The sequence below is a fragment of the Bombyx mandarina genome, chromosome 01, assembly GCF_030267445.1.
Source record: "Bombyx mandarina strain Sakado chromosome 01, ASM3026744v2".
Classification (NCBI taxonomy): domain Eukaryota; kingdom Metazoa; phylum Arthropoda; class Insecta; order Lepidoptera; family Bombycidae; genus Bombyx; species Bombyx mandarina.
This window is the reverse complement of record NC_143208.1, coordinates 12,102,460-12,124,079: the sequence shown is the minus strand read 5'-3', so window position 1 is coordinate 12,124,079 and position 21,620 is coordinate 12,102,460. Positions and strand designations below refer to the sequence as shown.

At 35.5% G+C, this 21,620-nt stretch overlaps 1 protein-coding gene and 1 non-coding gene across 3 annotated transcripts in view; both read right to left on the bottom strand.

The window, feature by feature from the left end:
• The window catches only part of LOC114246898 (uncharacterized), a 29,515-nt gene that overhangs the window by 2,639 nt on the left and 5,256 nt on the right, over window positions 1-21,620 (bottom strand). Inside the window, exons 1-2 of one of the 2 annotated variants that reach the window (XM_028179633.2) lie at window positions 21,319-21,477; window positions 20,626-20,927 (exon numbers count right to left, since the gene is read on the bottom strand). In XM_028179633.2, coding sequence (XP_028035434.2) covers window positions 20,626-20,907 — 282 coding nt within the window. In that variant the 5' untranslated portion in view covers window positions 20,908-20,927; window positions 21,319-21,477. Of the gene's footprint in view, window positions 1-20,625; window positions 20,928-21,318; window positions 21,478-21,620 lie in introns of those variants that run through there. The other variant, XM_028179634.2, reaches the window with a different exon arrangement.
• Window positions 11,595-11,701, bottom strand: LOC114246944 (U6 spliceosomal RNA). The gene has a single exon (XR_003624854.2). It is a non-coding gene; the product is annotated as a U6 spliceosomal RNA (small nuclear RNA).

The window sequence follows — 21,620 nt, the reverse complement described above, 5'->3', positions numbered from 1 at the left end:
CCAGAAACATACAAATTTATCGGATCTTCCGGATCCACTCTCGGTGCCTCGGCTCTTCAAGCATCGGTCACCGCCTTTGTCGAAATTGTCGATTACGACGTCGTTCGACGAATGAACTGATCCATAGACACAGCAAATAGTTTCTTACTGGATCTTCACACCGGGTCCCGATTACGATCAGGTAATAGAGGTAGGTAATATATTCTGCTAGTATTAACAATTCTCTCAGATGAGCCCGTGAATTCACCTACCCGTCCGCGCGTAGCTGCAGTAGTCTGTGAAGCTATCAGCGGATAGGTAGGGAAAATATTCATTCTCGTATGGAACTTGATGAATTTATGCCAATGCCATTAGGCAGCAGTTTGGTTGTGTCCCTGGCATTGGTGATAGCCATCAGGAACGGTAACAACTCACAATCAGGGTCGTATATTCGTCGGCCTAAAAATATTTTTTGGAAATTACCAATTTTACTGAAACATGATAAGCGTATATTCTGCTCTAAGTTAATCGCTGTGAATATGTGTATACTATTTCAAAATTCCTTCAGTAGTTCCGGAGATGAGCGCAAACAAACACAAAACCCGAAAAAAAATTAATATCTCTGGTTTACTCTTAATTAATGATCTCCTTTCAAATTTTTATTAGTTTTCTTAAAAGTACAGACACAACGGATTTCAGTATTTCATTTTATAAAAATACTAGCCGTACTCACCCGCTTCGCTGGGCATTTAAAATTAACATTATTATTCATTGTCATTATTATTAGGGAGTCCAACACTCATATAAATATTAACGTATCCATTAAGTACATGTATTTTCTAAATGGATACCAAGTTTCAACTCAATCGGATGTATGGTTCAGTAGCTATAACGGAACATCCGTAAAAACCACTGTAGATTTATATATTAGTTTAGATGTTTTTTTTTTTCATTTCTGTGTTTTAATTTACAAATGCTACATAATAATATGCTTAACGACGATTTTGTTCAAGGCTGAAGCCGCATTTCGTATCATGATTAATTTAGAGCATCCGTGAATCTAAAAGTTTGAGTTCTGAATACTCAGTAGTGCTTTAGTTTTTCGACACACAAACACGGGGCTGTCGAAAAATCAACTCACGAAAATTTCGCCTTTTTACATTTTTTTTTATTACAGACAAAATAAATTACCAAACAAAGGCCGCAAAATATAAGCAAGCTAATAAATTGCCTTTGTCTTTTATTTCTCGAGAGACAAAGCAGATACGTCATGGAAATTCGATTTGACACTTATGAAAATGCACCGAAGAAAATAAACGACAGAAAACGAAGAAAAAACTGAAAATTCTCGAAGTGAAATGATAAAATATTTTTCAAAGAAAAATCTGAAATACCTTTACGAAAATTCTAAGAGCAAGAACCATTTAATTAAAAAGCATAAAGAGCAAGATTGATGTTAAGTTAAGATATGGTTTTTTCGTGCGAAACATTCTTGATGGCAAGAGTAAATATAAATTATTTTAACGAAAGCTTTATTTATTTACCTGTCCGTTGCGTTTCCGGTTCATTTATTTTCTTTTAACAGTTCGAGTGCCGTTCGAATTTCGAATGCATCTTGTGACCTGATTCGGCTCTCGATATTTTAGTGCTAAAGTCATTGAAATACTAAAACGCGAACATGTAGACCTTGATTATAATAATGTTACGCGCTGGGGTTCGGGATAAATAAAAAATCTACCGAAGTACAAATTAAAACTGTAATAATACTTAGGACACTTAAAACAGTTAGTTCATTTCTTGCGCTTCGCTTCAGGTGATCCGTTCACTGTTTCGCTTCGAGTAGATCCGATTACTGACCGACTTCGTGCCATCTCTGCAACGCTTTTATAGTCGATACGACGTCCGTAGATTTATCGAGAACATTCTGGGCAAGTCGAGTAGCTTCGATGTTCTGTTTCCGCTATCTGACAATAGATGGCGCTGTACTTCTCAAGCGTTCTCGATGTTACTAGTTCCTTTAATATTCGTTTCTGCTATTCGGCGATAGATTAATCTTACTGGCGTAACAATACATATAACTGTCCAGTAGGTATTCAACAAAGCAGTGCTTCCTATTTCAATAAAATACATATTATATCGGAATATTCTATTAGAAATGTAACTTCAGTGAATTGTTTCTCTGACGGTGGCAAATCATTTAGAAATGATTTGATTATGTTAATGTCACTGAAAAATCTCATGATAACTCGTATATTGTAAGCGGTACTGATATTAAAAGATTTTTGTTAGCAACGTTATAGCAACAAGAATTGCTTTATTAATACCCTTTAAAATGTGAGCATTTACAAACCTACAAGCTCTTAGCTTAGGTCCCATAAATTCTAGATACCCGAAGGCCTATGACACCGAACAGCGTCTACCGCTTAACTAGATTGTCAGCTAATGAGACGCTGGGGTATCTCGGGGCTATTACAGCATGTATCAGACTATAATTTAAGAGACGAGCGGATTTTATTACAACAACGTGTTTAGATAAATTATCATTGTATTTCATAGTTACCGTAGTAAGATTAGAATGCTTACGTACGTATTAATTGTTAAATCTATCCATCTATATATATATATATATAAATGAATTGCTGTTCGTTAGTCTCGCTAAAAGTCGAGAACGGCTGGACCGATTTGGCTAATTTTGGTCTTGAATTATTTGTGGAAGTCCAGAGAAGGTTTAAAAGGTGGACAAATATGAAAATGCTCGGAATTAAATAAAAATAACAATTTTGTTTTCCCTTTAATGTCCCCCCCGTCGGACGGATTTCTTTTGTTTGCTTTAAGTTTATTTTATACAAAAGCTTAGGTCATTTATTCATCGATTGAGGCACTACGAAGTCTGCTGGGTCAGCTAGTACTAATTTATAAATCTACAGTGGTTTTAACAGATGTTCCGTTATGACTACTGAACCATGCATCCGATTGACTTGAAACTTGGTATCCACGTAGAAAATACATGTACTTAATGGATAGAATAAAATTAATATGAGTGTTAGACTCCCTAATAATAATGACAATAAATAATAATGTTAATTTTAAATGCCCAGCGAAGCGTGCGATTACGGCTAGTAATCTATAAATTGGTGCAAATTTATTTTCAAGTTTTACGCTTTCATTTTTTATCATCGTTGAATTAATTAGTGAGTAGGTATGTGTTATTTGTTTCCTAAAAATAGGTAAGATTTTTTTATTTTTCTATTGCATAGATGGGTGTACGAGCTCACGGCTCACTTAGTGTTAGAGGTTATCAGAGCCCACAGACATCTAAGAAGTAAATGCCGCCACGCAGCTCGAGAAATTAGTTCTTAGGTTTAAATTTTTACAGTACAACGGCTGTCCCGCCCTTCAAACCGAAACGTATTACTGCTTCACCCTAGAAGGGTGGGTGGCATAAGCAGGGTGGTGGTGGTACCTAACCGTGCGATTTAGCTGTGCCCTGGTATTACTGGCGTCCGTGAGCGATGGTAACCATTCACCATCAAGTGGGTTGTATGTTCGTCTGCCTACAAATATTTTTGCAATTTTAATCTTACTGAAACATTATTAACAATATAATCTTACAATATTCTGCTTTATAATAGTCTGTATCTACATGTAAATAGTATTTTAATATTACTTTAGTAGTTCTGGAGATATGCGCGAATAAACAGAGAGCTAGAAAAAAAAAAAAAAAAACATGTTAGCTCTTAATTAATTATTACCTCTCTATTTTTATTACTTTTCTTAATTGTACATACACACCGAAATTTAGTGCTTTATTTTAAATACAATACGATTAAAATTTTTTCATTTTATTTTTTTCATTGCTGTGTTGAAATGTACAAACAAATGCTATACAAAAGTTTGAAAGGTGATTTTCGAAAAAAAACTTAGTTTCTTTTTGTTTGGACCATGAAGACATTTATTTTAAGTGTCACTTTTGTAAATACTCAAATTTATAAACTTAGTCGATTTTTTATTACATTTCATTTCGTCTTTGGGGAAAATTCAATCCGGACACTACCTTTAGTTATGAAGATAGCGACGAGAAGAAAGAGAAGTTATTCCTTTGTCGTACAAGTCGATCGCGAGAGCCCATTGGATACGTATTTTTTATCAAAAGAATGGTAGTTGCCATAAAATTTGCACGCAAAGTCGCATCGCTTTGAACTTGTCCGCCAGGCTTCAGCATTTATGACATAAATTTTGACTCGGGCACTTTCTCTTGATAGTTTTCTTTCAGTTTAATATTCTCAAAAAAGTATAGTTGAAACATAGGTTTTACACAGTCACATTCCTTCTTTGACCTGTTCAAGCTTAACTAAAATTATAATATTAGTAGACTTTAGTTTATTGCCAGATTAAAAAAAAAACTAATCGTGTTCCAGAATCAGTTCATAGTTCAATAATTACCATACACATATAGATGCTTAGTATTATTTAACACAAAACTAAACAAGAAAATGTTACTCAAAGGATTATCTAAGTCCATAAAGCATGTCTGATGTCTTGTGGTTAGTTCGTGCCCGCAACGATTAACGTACAAAATTTGGTTCCCGTGTGTAACGTTGTATTAACTAACAGACTTGCGTTATAGTCCAGTCTAACTTGTTCATTACTGATTTATGTAGATAGTGTGCTGTAAGTCGCTTAGTTAAAAACAAGTTTTGTTGGGGTGTTATTAGTGTCTTATAGTGAAGTTTGTGACCTGACAAACCATAGTTGATGAGTCCCTGGTATTCATGTTAAGTGGTTACTGGACCGGATGTATATCGCAAAGAGAATGCTGATACCTAATTTGAGATACGGGTTCTAAGTCACATTTCTATAGTACAAAGGCTGCCCCATCGCTCAGACCAGAACGCGCGATTGCTTTGTGGGTGAAATACGGTAGTACCTACCCGTTTCGGGTTTACTATACGTCCTACGATTAGTATTTACGCAATAGCGATAAACTATGTTTGATTTTTATTAGACGATATTACAATTCACAGTGAAAGTTTTTAGCGCAGAGTATGTACTAAAGATAATACGTATTTTCTTCGAAAAATGGTACCTGTCTCCGAGATTTTAACACCGGCAGTCTCGTCGCTTGGTAGTACAATGTGCGTATTTTAGTGCCAATGTAAAATTTGTTTAAATTTGACATCAACGATTCGGGAACAAAGCACGCGAAAATATATATTTATTGCTTAGTTTATTTGGCAAGAAGTGGCTACCCAAGCCCGTAGATATCAACAACGTAATTGCCACCAGCCCTCTTGAGAATCATGTTTTAAGTTTTAATTCTACAGAACAACGACCTCACCCTTTAAACCCGAACTTATTACTGCTTCACGGCTGGAATAGACTAAGTAGGGTGCTTACGCATGTGGGTTCAGTAGACGCCCTGCCACCAATGGACGCCCTATCACCAAGGGACATCCTACTACTAAGGGACACTCTACTACCAATGGACACCCTACTACTAATTGAGACCCTACTCTCAAAGGACGCCCTACCACTTAATTTTACTAATTCTTTTATTGAGTGTTACCAAATAATGTTATTGCTTTATGTGTGATTTAATTTTCAAAGTTTGTATAAAAATAAGTAATCCAACCGTTGCTTGAAAGCGTTTATTTAATTTTTCCATTCGCATAAACTACTTCCTTGTCCCATTTTTAAAACGGGTAATTTAAATCCAGTCGAGGTCGCAAATAGATTACCGATGAGTCTAGATCCCGACCGCGTTAATACCTAACTAAGATAGAAACGGTTTATTTCATTGGAAATATTACGGACGTCACAGAATAATTACTTCTATGGATTTTAGAGGAGAAAGCCTTAAATGGTAAGCTCATTCCATTTTTGACATCGTTTCTATTTTTGCCATTTAATACTCTTTTGATGAGTTTATATATTTTCATGTTCTTATTTTGGTAAAGAATTTTTAAAGCCAAAAAAAAAGTTTTAGAAGAAAAAAAACCCAGAAGGATGACAAAGAAGATTATAAAATTATTATTAGATAAAGTCGGAGGGACTTCGGTTCCCTTTGTAATTTTGTACCGTATGTTCCATGGGGAGTGCTCTGAGGAATTGTTCGAGATGTACCGGCATCTCGTTTTTACCATCGCACCGCCCGTCACCGGAGTAGAGTTCATCCATACTACCTGGAGCCACTGCGGTCATCCACAGTGCGTTTCCAGAGGTCTTTTTTGCCACGTACTATTCGGCTATGGAATAAGCTCCCCTCCACGGTGTTTCCCGAGCGCTATGACATGTCCTTCTTCAAACGAGGCTTGTGGAGAGTATTAAGCGGTAGGCAGCGGCTTGGCTCTGCCCCTGGCATTGCGGAAGTCCATGGGCGACGGTAACCACTCACCATCAGGTGGGCCGTGCGCTCGTTTGCCTACAAGGGCAATAAAAAAAAAAGTCTATTGTTTTCCTTACAACGTTTTTTTTATCACGTAGCCGTTCGATTTTACTAGGCATGAAAAATGGGACTTTCATATTCTTCCATTAACTCCAAAAACATTGATATTTCAGTAACTTTATGATATCTTAAGACATTTAGGTCTTGAAGATTGTTAATCTTTTGCGTTACAAAATACTCAAAATAATAATAACAAATAAAGAACCTAAGGGCCTATAATGAAGAGACTACACACATGGGTCGACTAGTGTTGGGGCATACATACATTCAGTCAAAAAAGTATCGGGAACGGATAATTTGTTTATGGTTCCGAACAAATTTTTTATTATTTTTTATTTGTTGTTGTTACATTGGCACAACTAACTCCATTTAGGCGAGAAATTTGAGTTGTATCTGTTTTTTAGATTAAATACAGTGCTGTTTTTAGTTATGTGTTATCTAGTGTGCATTGCCAATTTCATAATGTAAATAAAGGTTTGTCTTAAATTTTGCATCGTCAATGGAAGTATGTATTATATTAGGTATGTATTCCTCTGAATACTCTTCACTGAAAATGTTATAGAAGGTCCACTGTGAATCGATTTTATCAAAAAAACGTGCTTATTAATAGTAAAAAGTGTTAAACAACTATCGAGATGTGATGGAAAATTAGCCTCGCTCTGTGTGCTAAGTGCGAGTTTTTTAATTACTCGATCGTGTAAAAGTCACCCCGCTGAGTACCTACACGCTAGAACGTGTCAATACCGACCGACCCAACTTTCATGAAACGTTACTAGTGGCGAGACGTGGGTTTACGAGTTTGACATGCAACTAATCAACAAGCTTCGGAGTGGTGCCCACCAACTGAACCGACGCCGAAAAAAATGTGTTAAAAATGTTTGGATGATTGTTTTATTCGTTACCGTAAGTAAGTATATTGTGTCTGAAGGAGCATACCTTGAAGGTGATAAAATAAAATTTGAATGAATCTCTAACATTTTGTATGTATTCTTGATCTTTTCCCGGTATTATTTTGACAAAGTAATTAGTATTCAGCAAAACCTATCGCACCAAGCAGCACCAAGCTTAATATGTATTTATTCTACAGTATTTGATTCTTGGTCAGCATACAACCTCATACTTACTTGTTTATTATATTAAAATAGGTGAGGTGTAAGAAATAAAAAAAAATTTAAAAATTTCAAAATTGTCGTTGATATTTAAGTTTATAACAGCGTAGTATAAAATTGTCATAGTATATTTATTAGTTTACAATTCAAGTAGCTCTGTCGCTATTCTCTCGATTTGATGACTACCGCAATTCTATTTGATAGCCCGATAAGCTAGTGCGCGATACATTGAAAAATATGAAATTTTGCATTGTGATTTCAATAAAGGATACGATATAATATGCCTTTATTGGAATACCCGAAGTGCTTTTGTCGAGTTCAGGAACCTAATTGATATTGCAGTCTGTAGTTTCTGTTCGCTATGCGGAGGTTGGTATCGGTAATATAACTATATAACGAGTTCTTTACTGGAATATTTGCATTAATTTAATGTTACATTATTACTTGTGGTAGGCATGTTCGTGTGTAGGTAGTAACATAATAGTATATAAGTATAATATATACTATTACGTATATAATTTAATATGAAATGTATATCATATTATATACGTATATAACATACGTATAAAACGTATATATTATATGTGTATATGTATATCATGTCCACTCAACATCTTATAATAATAGCTAACAACTCTTTCCCTATGGACGGGAATTCTTCAAGATTTTTTCTAAAGCATGCTTCTATTGTTTTGTTTGAGAAAATGAAGTTGAATTGTTCAATAATACGAGGAAGCCACACGCTTCCCGGGAAACAGGAGTACTTCATAGAACAGACAACTGATCCCCATCAACGGACAGAAGAAGAAAAACGCGCAATAAAAATAGAGATTGAATAAAAAGCCCGCCTTCCTAGTTTTCATTTAACAGGGACTCGCTCCTCATATAACAGAGCTCCTATTTTTTTTTTAATCTAGTCATAAACTGCTTCTAGTCCTTTGTTCGGGATACTCGAGTCGATTTCGTGCTTTATAAAAGTTTAAGGCTTCGTTTAATCTCGCATTTCTTCATAAAGCATTCTCAGTTTAAAAAATTCCTGAAAAACATGACTACGCAAAAAGAAAAAGAAAAACAATAAACTGAATAGGAAAGCACCTACGAAATCAAGTTGAAACCACGCCTGCAGTTTCAACTTGTTCGTCCTCGAAACGCGACCAGTGCTCATAGAAAAACAAAAAAAAACAAAAAAACTTTTTTTAATCACTGATCCCATCAGGGGCAAAGGAGAGAGTTAATTAAAAAGCAGTCTGCGTTGTTTTTTTACGTTAGCTATTCTATGTTAAGCTCGATTGTTTTCGCTAATAATTAAAGGTACGGTCTCCCATTGTTTACACGCTTCGTCCAAAACTCGACGCAGCGCAATCCTTGTTTGATATTCGGTTCATTTTATCACTTCAATTACGTCAGACAGTCGATAAGGTCGTGCGTTTTTATTGTTTCGTCCTGTTTGCACGCTTTACGTGCTTGCAGTTAAATATCGATAGAATTATTAAAAGCAAAAAATAATAATAAATATCGATAATGTTGCAGTAAAACGATTTTACATTAAGCATAATTGCCTAAATGTGTGGACGAGCTCACAGCCCACCTGGTGTTAAGTGGTTACTGGAACCCATGGACATCTACAAGGTAAATGCGCCACACACCTTGAGATATAAGTTCTAAGGTCTCAGTATAGTTACAACGGCTGCCCCACCCTTCAAACCGAAACGCATTACTGCTTCACGGCAGAAAAAGGCGGGGCTATGGGTACCTACCCGTGTGGACTCACAAGAGGTCCTACCACCAGTAATTACGCAAATTATAATTTTGCGGGTTTGATTTTTTATTACACGATGTTATTGCTTCACCGTGGAAGTCAATCGTGAACAATTGTTAAGTACGTATTTCATTAGAAAAATTGGTACCCGCCTGCGGGATTCGAACACCGTTGCATCGCTATATACGAATGCACCGGACGCCTTATCCTTTAGGCTACGACGACTTCTGAAGTTCTGAATTCTTCTGAAGTTCTGAATTTATTAAATTTAATCATTTTCAATTTATTAAAAGCCTTCCATAATACATTTAGTTCATAGTTTTCGCGTTATTCAATAAAGAGATGATATTTGTTTACACTGAATTATATACGAATTGGAATTAGGCAATTTTTTAAATTAGCAACTACCTATTTCGGATATAAACTATTATTAGGGAAAAATATAAACATAACATTAAATTTGTTTAAGTAAGTAACTCAGGTTAAGTAGATAATAATGTTATTAAGTTTATAGAATGGCAGCCTCTTTATTTTGTAGAGCATGTCATAGTAAAAATTTGAAATTGAAATTGCCGGTAATTAATTTACGTATGTCAATTGCAAGTTAATGTTTCTTTCTACGAGTATATATGTTCGCTATTAGTTTCTAAATTAAAGATCTGTTTATCTTTCATTGCTATTGCCGGCAAGCGAGCGTCCGATCTACCTGATGGCGAATGGTCACTGTGGCTCATGGACATCTACCAAGGGCAATGCCGCTTACTGCTGAGGACTCTCTTCAAATGTTATATCACGTTGACACGTTATAGTGCTCAGGAAACATCCCGTGGAGGGGAGACGATTCTAAAGCCCGGTAGTGGATGGCAAAACAGATCTTTGGAAATGCGCTGTAATAAGTGGTTCTAGATAGTATGGATGAACTCTGCTCCTATTTTAATCGTTAAAAAGAAGATAAAAGGATCATCTCGAAGAATTGCTCAGAGTTTTTTTTTTTAGACCTGGTAACAGAGACCTTTAGGTCGTATCTTATTTGGGCTCAGATTAATAGGCATGAGGAACACAGAACAAAAAAGAGATTGAACCGTAGACCCAAAGGTACCCAGCGATCCGTGAGAAAACTTGGATTTTTTACAAAAGTGTTTGCGTAAGTCAAAATGTTCGTTAGTCTCGCTAAAACTCGAGAACGGCTGGACCAATTTGTCTAATTTTGGTCTTTAATTATTTGTGGAAGTCCAGAGAAGGTTTAAAAGGTAAATAAATATGAAAGTGCTCGGAATTAAATAAAAATAACAATTTTCTTTTTCCTTTGATGTGTCCCCCGTCGGACGGATTCGTTTTGTTTGTTTCAAGTTTACTTTATACAAAAGTTTAGGTCTTTTATTTATCGATTGAAGCACTACGAAGTCTGCCGGGTCAGCTAATATTTAATATAAATTAAAAAGTGTAACTCCCACAGCGTACGTAACCCATCACGATTTCACTACCTAGTTCACAAATACAGAAGAGCAATAAAGTCTCCGCTGAATAAAAACGTTCCGGAATACAAAACGGCGCATCTATGCCCGTAAAAAATAATAGACATTGCAACAAACAAAAGGCGTTATTATTTTTTACTCTTTTATTTCGTAATCGGCAGAGTGCCGGTTAACCCGCTACTCTGGTATAGTATTTGCGGATGCTGCAACGCGTGTAGAGAGCTCTCACAGATCGTAATCGTGATATATATATCTAAACTACCGCTTTCAATAGCATTGCTTTTCTATTGATATAAATGTTATTTGAGGATGCTCTAAGTTACCTTTGTTAGACCGTTTTATGTAGTATTCATTGGTTTACGTTTCGTAGTTTGAGACGTTTGGTCCATTGTTTTTTTTTCATAAGCTGAGGAATCCGCGAATGTATTTTTTTTTTGGGATGTAAGGGTTTCTTTTGACTCAGAAGCCTTCCAGCTTCATCGATAGGAATTTTTTTGTAAAGGCGAGGTCCCTTACTTTTGACACACCCCCCTCCAAACTAGAACAAGCCATTGATTTCCGGTTTTTTTTTTTTTACCTATGCTGATAGCCTTGTGACGCTATTTCAGCTTCACCCTAACATTTGTAGGTAAGCTCACGGGGCTCAACCGGAGAGTTGCTAACACTGACCCTAGCAAGAGCAGTGCTTCGTAGAATCTACCACCGGATCGGAAACGCGACCCACTGAGAAGATCCGGCGAGAAACTCAGTGGGCTGTGTCTATGGGTTAATTCGCTCGTCGAGCCTTTCGTCACAAGCGACGGGTTCGACGAGGACAGTGACTGGTAAAAAATGTGGAACGCTTCACGATTTTGCGTGTCATCCTTGCGCAGGGGCTATGCTAATCTTCTCTGCATCGTTCCAATTTTAGTATATGTACTGCCGAAGCAAGTACAAATTTCCGGTATAAATTGATGTGATGATTGTTTCAACCGCGCAAGCTTAAAATACGCAGCACAAATACGCAATACAATTTAACAGCTAGTCTCGAGTAGGATTAAAGAAGTAGAGAGATTTGAGCAGTTAAATAAGGTGATATTAGGGTATTAGCTGATGTTTACTTGTTGTGAGTGTTTTAGAGCCGTACCCTAAGTGATAAGACGTAAATGGTACGGCTATGCCGAAAATACGTCACGAGCACGTGTTCACAAACGACAGCTGGGTTGTACGAATGAAATCACGTGATCAAAATTAGTTTCAGATAATTTATAGAAACTGGCTTAAGTACTGATGTTCTATGCCCACGTGGACAGGTACTGCCAATCTCTATTTCTGGCGCAAAATAATAACGTGCTCCGGTTTCAAGAGTGAAAGACCCGTGGTGCATTTGAAACATCGAAACCAATGTCTCCGGTGGGTGACAATAATCACGTTATGATTTCTATCCGTCAACGACCTAAGACCAGAGAACTGCTTTCTCGTTTGGGAACGCAGTATGTGGTACTTACCTACGGTTGAAAACTATACAAAGCAAACGATTATATTATCGAGATCCGTGTGTTTTTATTTATTTATTTATTTATAGCTTTGATGGGTTGACGATCTCACAGCCCACCTGGTGTGAGCCCATAGACATCTACAGCGTAAATGCGCCACCCACCTTCAGATATAAGTTCTAAGGTCTCAGTATACTTGAAGAGGGTAATAATTGTGTTTCGTAACATTACTATGACTAGTTAATTAGAGGAGCTGTTCTGTCGGGGCGATTATAAGATCGGTAGCCATGGCGACCCCCTGCGTATTTCCTTAGGGGAAGACACGCTACGTAAATACCTGGAAAAAGTAATCTCCTATTATATCCGATGTGGTGTCGTTCGTTGCTTCGTCCGAAGCTAAGTTTTATTTAGTATACTTATTTTTATACACACTCAAATATCCCATTATTTTACCAATGATTTCGAGAACAGATTCTCGTTAGCTTTTATTCTGAATTTTAAGATCTAGATATTTGAAAATCCATTGCTACAATTCAGCCAATAGTTTAAAAATTACTTTAGAATCTTTAGTTCAGTTAAAGCACGCATTGATACGTCATTCGTCAAAAAACTACGTACTGTTATTATATATTATGTATCTTTGATAGACTCAATCGAAGTTATTTGAAGATTTTTTTGCAAATTCATTGATTATACTCGTATTTAACAGAAGATATACTTTAGTTTTTAACGAATTATAAAACTTCTTTCTACATCACTGATTATTTTTATCGTGATGAAATGAATATTTGTGACCTCCATAGGTTATTTTACTTACTCCTCGTAGAAGATTTACACAGGAAAATGTAATTAAATTATTTTATCCTATTCTATCGTGCTATTTCAATCGAGTGTTTGACGCGGGCTTCTATGGACGGCCAGCATTTGATATTCGGTAGGAATTGTTTGTGCCTTTATGAAATATATTGGGATGGGATATCTGTGTATAATAATTGTTGTCTTATATTTGTTTCTAACATAGAAGATTCTTAATTTGATGCAGTTTAAAGCGAAACTCATTTTTTACATTGTATTTTGAAGGCTCAATTAACTGAACTCCCAAATGGATAAAGAAATAAGTTATCAAAGTATAAAAAAGTAATTCAAACTCTAATGAAAACGTCCCGATCATTTGTACTAATACCCTGTAAATGTAACGAAGATTTAATGAAATTCGTTTTTTACTTTCTTTCATGTGAATTTCGTCAGTTACCTTGAGATGTGATTGAGGAAATTTATTGATTTTCTTACATTTTGGATGTTTGTAATGATGTTTAAACATTATGCACCTGAACTCAAAAATGATTCTTGATTTTTCCAGTTGCTAAGTATTGTGCATCAGAAGTCTGAATAGCCAACGTGAAAACAACTTTAGACTCTTAAGGAACGACATGGGAAACTGAATTAAACGGAAGTGTGAATTCCTGCTGAGAACGAACAATAACGAACGTTGCAATTCGTGTTTAAATCTTTATGTCCTGTTACATAGGAAACGAATGTAGGGTAACGTGTGTTCCGATTTGTGTAACGTATGCATGTGTTCACATTTCCATGTATCCGCCTTTGGATGCTCAATATTTTATTAATATTACCTATGTCACGTATGTCATTTCCAGATTGACAGCTAATTAATATTCAAAAGTATTTATATCATAAAACATATTATATTTTTAATTAGCAAACTAGTCCGTGCAAAAAATATAACATTTAAAATAACCACCCAATAAATAGGTGCTGAACTATAGAGCAACCGTTTGAACAAATGGTGGTAGGACCTAAGCAATTTTACTGGTGGTATGACCTCTTGAGTCTGCACAGATAGGTACCACCGCCCTGCCTGTTTCTCCCGTGAAACAGTAATGCCTTTCGGTTTGAAGGGTGGGACAGCCGTTGTAACTATACTGAGACCTTAGAACTTATATTTCAAGGTGGGTGGCACATTTACGTTGTAGATGTCTATGGGCTCCAGTAACCACTTAATACCAGGTGGGCTGTGAGCTCGTCCACTCATCTAAGCAATAAAAAAAATTGGGACAATATGAAACATAAAGTCTAAATAATAATAAAAAAATAAAATTGCTTTTACAACCTTCTACCTAACTAGCTCAAAGTTAACAAATGTGTACACATGCATGTCGCATCCAATCACGTCTACCTCCGGCAGCTCAAAGCTGTTTATAGTACACAATATAGAACGAGAAAGTTTGTTTAACCAAACACTTCTCTTGATTTTATACCTTTAAGCTCATTTACATTAAGAAAATTATAAAAAAACAGGCAACTATGTAACTTAAATCATAGTTTATTTACCTGTCTGTATATTCGTTTGAGAATTTGGAAATAATTATAAGTATCTACAATTGTAGAAGTAAATCTTACTTGAGCATCTGGATATCCACGATTTCAATACATTTTTTATAGCATAGATTGGTGGACGAGCTCACACCTGGTGTCAAGTGGTTACTGGAGCCCATAGACATCTACAGCATAAATGCGCCACCCACCTTGAGATAAGTTCTAAGGTCTCAGTATAGTTACATTTTTGAACTATAGTTGAACATTTTGAAAGACTATACCTACTCATTAATCTTTTAAGTATAAGTAAACGATCTCTGAAGTCAGAATCACAATTCGCATCATAGCTTAGCGATGAATATCCATTGGTGGCCATGATCCACAATCCCGTCATTTGATTTTTAAAAAAACTGTCTGGTTAATATACATTTAAATGACATGGATAAAACTGCGTAGGTATATACGGTACTTGTTACAGGCTACTTACTGGCTTAATAATTTTCGCTATTTTTTTAGTGTCACAGATTATACATACAAAATATGAAACGTTTTGTACACGAGTTTTTAATAGATGGCGTTACTGTCCACGATTCCAAAGTGAATATTTGAAAACATAATTTCAAAATATGCGACATGAATTATCTAAGAATAATCTCTGCAGATTAAGTTCTCAAGAAAAAGTTACAAAAAGCTACGCAGATTCATATAAGCTCAAACTTTGCAAAAGTAGAGCCTACTTTTTGAGTTTGATGTCGAGAATTAGATCTACAAACTGGCATATTTGTTTCATCTCGTTGCAAAGACAGGAAATAAGAATACAGAAAAAAGAATGCAAGAAAGAAATCATACTTTTTTATAACCAAAACCAATAATGTGACTATTGAGTCCCATTTAAATTAAAAGACCGAATGAATTAAATGAAACCGCGTTCGTATATTTTAGTTTGAATCTTAAGAAGAAATGATTAGGCAATCAAGGGGTCATTTATCATGTCTGTCGATTCCAAACAGCAAACCTTAATACTGTCCTTGTTCACGCTAATGTCCCAGACTGGTACGTCAACCCATTATTGCACAGTATTATACTTTTAAATTTACTATGTCGGGACGCACGAAATGCTTCTTTAAGCTAGTAGAGATATCGTATATTTTCAAATAAGCGAATCCTAAATCCAAGATAAGAATCATCTCAGATTTACGGCTGATGTCCTTTAAGTTGAGCTTTGTATCCGCTTAATTGGTATGGTGATGGTAATGAATTTTCAAAAGTGTTGCTTTGAATGAAACTCTTGAAAACTAGTTATTATAATGTATTAAATGTTTTTTTTTTATGATTGATAGATTACTGGTGGCCCGGAGGCCTTTTCAGCTTCACCAGGACAGGTGGGCGAGCAAAGGCTCAGCCAGGAGGGGTATTAAATTTTCTGGCTGCTCATTTAAATTTAAGTCCAGTATATAATTTTCTGTTTAAATTGTATGATGTATGTAATTGTTCGCATGTTTGGGATTATTCACTTATGAAAGGTATTCAATGCATAATTGATTGTAACTTATACGAAAACAATAAAAACTGTAAAATATTTGAAGGGCGGTTACTAAGTACTCTGCTTGATTCTTGCGCAAAGCATTTTCTAGGTTAGGATATTAAATACTATGATGAATACGTCTTAGGGGTATGACATTTACTATCGTAATACAAAGAGCTAAAACATTATTGTAAATAAGTTGCTGATTCCATTTCTACACTATAGTCATGAAACTATTGGGAGCATTTTATATAAATTTCAGTACTATAAACAGACATTAACGTTAACAAACTCTATTAAAATATGTCTATTAAAGTATGATTAAAATATATTTATTTAGAGTCAATTTTCATGTCCATCATTAATGTAAATAATATTATTAAATTATTAAGACTATTGACTTCTAGAAATAATTCATGACTTAAATTTTTTAGTCGTCGTGGCCTAAAGGATAAGACGTCCGGTGCATTCGTGTTGAAGCGATGCACCGGTGTTCGAATCCCGCAGGCGGGTACCAATTGTTCTAATGAAATATTATGTACTCAACAAATGTTCACGATTGACTTCCACGGTGAAGGAATAACATCGTGTAATAAAAATCAAACCCGCAAAATTATAATTTGCATAATTACTGGTGGTAGGACCTCTTGTGAGTCCGCGCGGATAGGTACCACCGCCCTGCTTATTTCTGCCGTGAAGCAGTATTGCGTTTCGGTTTGAAGGGTGGGGTAGCCGTTGTAACTATACTGAGATTTTAGAACTTGTATCTCAAGGTGGGTGGCGCGTCTACGTTGTAGATGTCTATGGGCTCCAGTAACCACTTAACATCAGGTGGGCTGTGAGCTCGTCCACCCATATACGCAATAAAAAAAAAAAAAAAAAATACATGTTTCATGAACACAGTCATTTTGTCAAGCTTTTGTCCACTTCGGCTATGCCAAAAAAACGCGGGGCGACACACAATGATGGCCATTACTGATTGAGCCCAGTTATAAACATTTATAATTTAAAGGCAGAAGGAGGACGTGCTGTGGAATCGGATAAGGTAATTTATGTTTCTGAATAAACCAAAGAGAAAAAGTATATGAAACTGGAAATAAAGGAAGTATAACTAAAGAGTGTTTGGATTTTTCGGCGAAAGCCAAAACATGTGACTTTGACCTCATGTCTCATGGTAACTTCGACCTCATGGTTCAGTTTCGCTGCAACTACGTCTCCGAAAGCGGTATAACACCAGGCGAACCTTGAGCTCGACTACTAGACCAATTAGAATAATTCCAATTTAATAAAGGGAAATGTCAAGTCTATAGCTCATTTATTCAATTCATTCATCAACTATGAATAAAACAGATTTGTTTTAAGTTTCGATTAACCATGTACCGCTACCTCCTAACACATACAAAGTTTTAATAAAAAAATGTGGAACTCTGCATCGACACGAACTACATTTTTCCAATCATTTCAAATTTATTTCAGGGAAATAGATTTTCCAATCATCCACTTGGAACCAAATAAAAGATTCATTCAAATTTGATTCGTGTTTCAATCAAGACTATTTGAAAGGAGAGAAATACCTATAGCATGTCAAAGCTTTGGTAATGCATTTCAATAAAATGCAATGCCCCATTTCTAATGTCACATCCATTTCGGAGGAAATGACTTTTCTAAAGATCTAGAAATTTCACTGGGTATTTGCGTGCTGCTTATATAATTGCATATATTTCTCGAATGGGTATTTGTGAATTAATATTCTATTTGGTTAAAATTGGTTAAATTTTGAGTTTAAAAATAGAGATTTCACCATCGTTTATTATGCAGAACGCAAGAATCCAGGTTCTAACGCATATTAAAACAGTCTTTAAAATCAGAATAACATCGAATAAGGTGGCGTGTTACGATTGAAATTAAAAATAAATCCAATTTTTTTCATAAACAAGCTGACCTGGCAGACTTCGTAGTGCCTCAATCGATAAATAAAAGACCTAAACTTTCGTATAAAATAAACTTAAACCAAACAAAAGGATTCCGTCCGACGGGGGGTACATCAAGGGAAAAACAAAATAGTTATTTTTATTTAATTCCGAGCATTTTCATATTTATCTACCTTTTAAACCTTCTCTGGACTTCCACGAATAATTCAAGACCAAAATTAGCCAAATCGATCCAGCCGTTCTCGAATTTTAGATGAACATCAATTCATTTTTATATATTTATAGATGTTTCGTCATGTCGTTGTCTACATTTAAAGCGCTTATGTTCGTTTGCGTCACAGTGATGCAATTTGTTATGTATCTATTTTCATCGTCTTGTCATGGAAATTACTACGCCCTTCGTCTTGTCCTTTGACGCCTTTTTTTCTTTTACTTTTTTTTCCTTTTTCTCTCATGTCTGACTAGCAACTTTTATATTTTAGTATTTTTCTTGTGAGATCAGTACTTTCATCAGTACTGTCAAGTACTGTTTCGTATTTACGTCATACATTTTTAAATTCAACGAGACAAATGAGTATACATTTTAATTTTATACGTAATAATATGAAAATAATTAGAAATTTAAATTATTATTGTTTTCTTTGTGTATATTCTGATGATTCGCGAGTCTAGAAAGTACAATGCATCCTGTGTAAAATTTAAAACGAGCTTTTATTAAACACACTTAATAAAGCTACTAAAGAAAATGATAAACTCAAGGCAGTTCAGAATATGTAAGGATTCATTTTGATTAATAGGTTTAACTCTTACGTTTTACGTGACGGCTCTAACATGGCATGATTATCCGACTATTCAACCTTCCGACCAAAAGTATAATAAAATACTATTTGTAATTTTATTTTAAGTTTCTGTTCAAACTACCATCTAATTTGAGTATGATAGATCCCGAATATAAAACTTATCAAAATAATCTCTTAAGTTCATATATCTCCATTAGAATTTGTCAAAATAATTTCTTAATGTTAGAATGTGTGCCGGATTAGTGAATATTTCTGAGAACGTATTCTCGTTCCGCGTCATTGGCTGAATGTTATGCAATTCAACGTCCATTGCAGGGGATTAAATATTTTCGCCGATTTCGCTCGGAATCTGACATTGGCAGTTCAAGTGCGAGAATTCCAGAAACTTACAGTCGGTAGGTACTTCTAGTTGGGACATTCAATTTCAAATTTACGTTATTACAAACTGAACATGTACTCATAGACGCAGTACAACGATCGATCTTGTGATATTCGTGAGCTATAAAGTGAATACATACTTTACGTCTACCCAAATAGCCAACATGTTTTGTTTAAATTTACTATTTACAAATATACAATCACTCCGAAATATTATTAAATTGGACAAGGTGATGCGGATTTTCGTTAGAGAGGAATAAATAAGTTGTTTTGCATATCTAGTCACCTACCTTAATTTTGTTAGTTGTTCTAATTATTTTAAATGTGTAATGATGGGGTAGACACAATTATCTTATCATTTATACCATATATTATGTATATGTCTTAATTGGGACAAAATATGTTTTATAACGAACGTTATGTCATCAGTTTTTAGATAGCGTTTCAGTGATACTTTTTCCATGTGACGAACTTCCAATGAGGATGTGTTTTAGCTTTGTCGACGTTTGCAACTTATATACTTATTTGTAAGATTTCCTGATCGTGTTTCGGTCTAAGATATGTCTTTCGAGTACACATTTTATTTTCGCTTTAGAATTATTTTACCTCGTGGGGAATCGTTAAACAGCGAGAGACACTTCTACGAGCTGAGAATTTTAAACGAACACGCAGAGCCGTAAACCGGTATCCTTGTAGTTACAGTGCCTTTGAGAAACACGCTGGCGTCGTTATAACCACGCAAACTATGTATGGTCTCATGACGTATCAACATATACTTTTTTTTTTTTTTTTCTCTTATGTTTTAATGTCTCGTAGCGATCTGTTTTTCAGTTAACAATGAGCTATTCCTCTGGCTGAATTTATTCTTAATAGATTTATAAACAGAATCAGATGTCCAGTGACACCTTCATCTTTTATTGTTAGATTTAATTTCTGTTGTGTAAGGTAGGTATACTGTACTACGTTCGAAATGTTCGCGTGAATGTCTCTTTAGATTTCAATGTTGACTGCTCGTGTCGTAAAACCGACGACTGACCTGTGTGTGTCATTTGAATGAAGTGCTACAATGTTAACATTCGAGAAACACATCGAGTCTGTACATTTAGCCTTACATTTTAGCAGACGCGGCACTGCAGATATTCGTTGCGAATGTTGCGTTCTGATAAAATGATCGTGTCAGTCGAAAGATTAGCGTTCACGCGAGCGACTCTTAGTATTTTTCAAAAGGTCCCGCTGAAATATCTTAAGATGGTTGTTCTTTGCTTTTATTGGTCCTACACTACGATCATAGGCTATAAGTTATTATATAGGTATATTAGAATTACAGAACGAAGCTCAGCATTTGAATTACAGCTATTTGAAATTCATCAAAGCTTTTCTTGTTACGGTTTCGTTAGGCTATGTTTTATACTTACGTCTTCGTTAAATTCATCGTCTTCCAAGGCAGAAGAGAGAGGTCTGCCGCGCTGGGCCCGTGCACCTCTGAAGTCGAACAGTTCATCGTTGGGTGTTTCGATGTCCTGCAGGGCGCTCTTGATGCGGTTGTCGACATCAGCTCGAATACTTTCGCGTTCGGGTTCGCGAACTATAGGCGCTTTGCCGTCCAAACGGTCAAGCACGGGACGGTAGTAGCTCTCGCCCTTGTTGTAGTTGCAGTCGTAGACGCGGGTACGTCTTGTTCTTCCAACACGGCTCATCTTGCTTTGTTTTCGGTACCCTGTGAACCGGATAAAAATGCTAATTTACTTTATCTGATCTTCTTAATAATATTTTGATTCATTTAAATTCAAAAGAAACGTTTCATTGGTTTTTCACAGATTTCAATCCAAAAAAAAGGAGCCGTAAGTCGATTCGGGGTTTATGCTTTTTTTTTTCTTTCTTAAATTAGGTACACGTGAATAGGTGTTTAATCCGCTTACTTATCGGCTAATGCAAAATAATGAAACCAAATTTCCTTCGCATAAAAACATAACCTTCTTTCGGTACTCTCGGCACTTTTGATTTTGGAATTGCAAATTCTAATTAATTAATAAAAAGTTTAGTTAAATATTTGATTAAAATATTATTATTATTACGTCGATAATCCAGAAAACAGTTTCAAAATTTACCTTTTACAATTAAGGATGTATTAACACGGCTCGAACGTTCGACTGTAAATACTAAAGTGGCTCTTACATCACTGGAGCTGTCTTTATAAACGAAGCATTCGTTTCGGGTTTGTTTATTTATAATTACATGATGAAGCGTAGTCTATGGTAATGTGTTGGCACTAACTCGGCTCCGGATAAATCACACCAAAACATTGTGTGGGCCGAAATGAATCGTTGTTTTAATATGGAATTATTCGTAGTTCCAAATAAATGACATCACAATAATGGTGGATAATGACTACATTGAGTTCTTATTAATT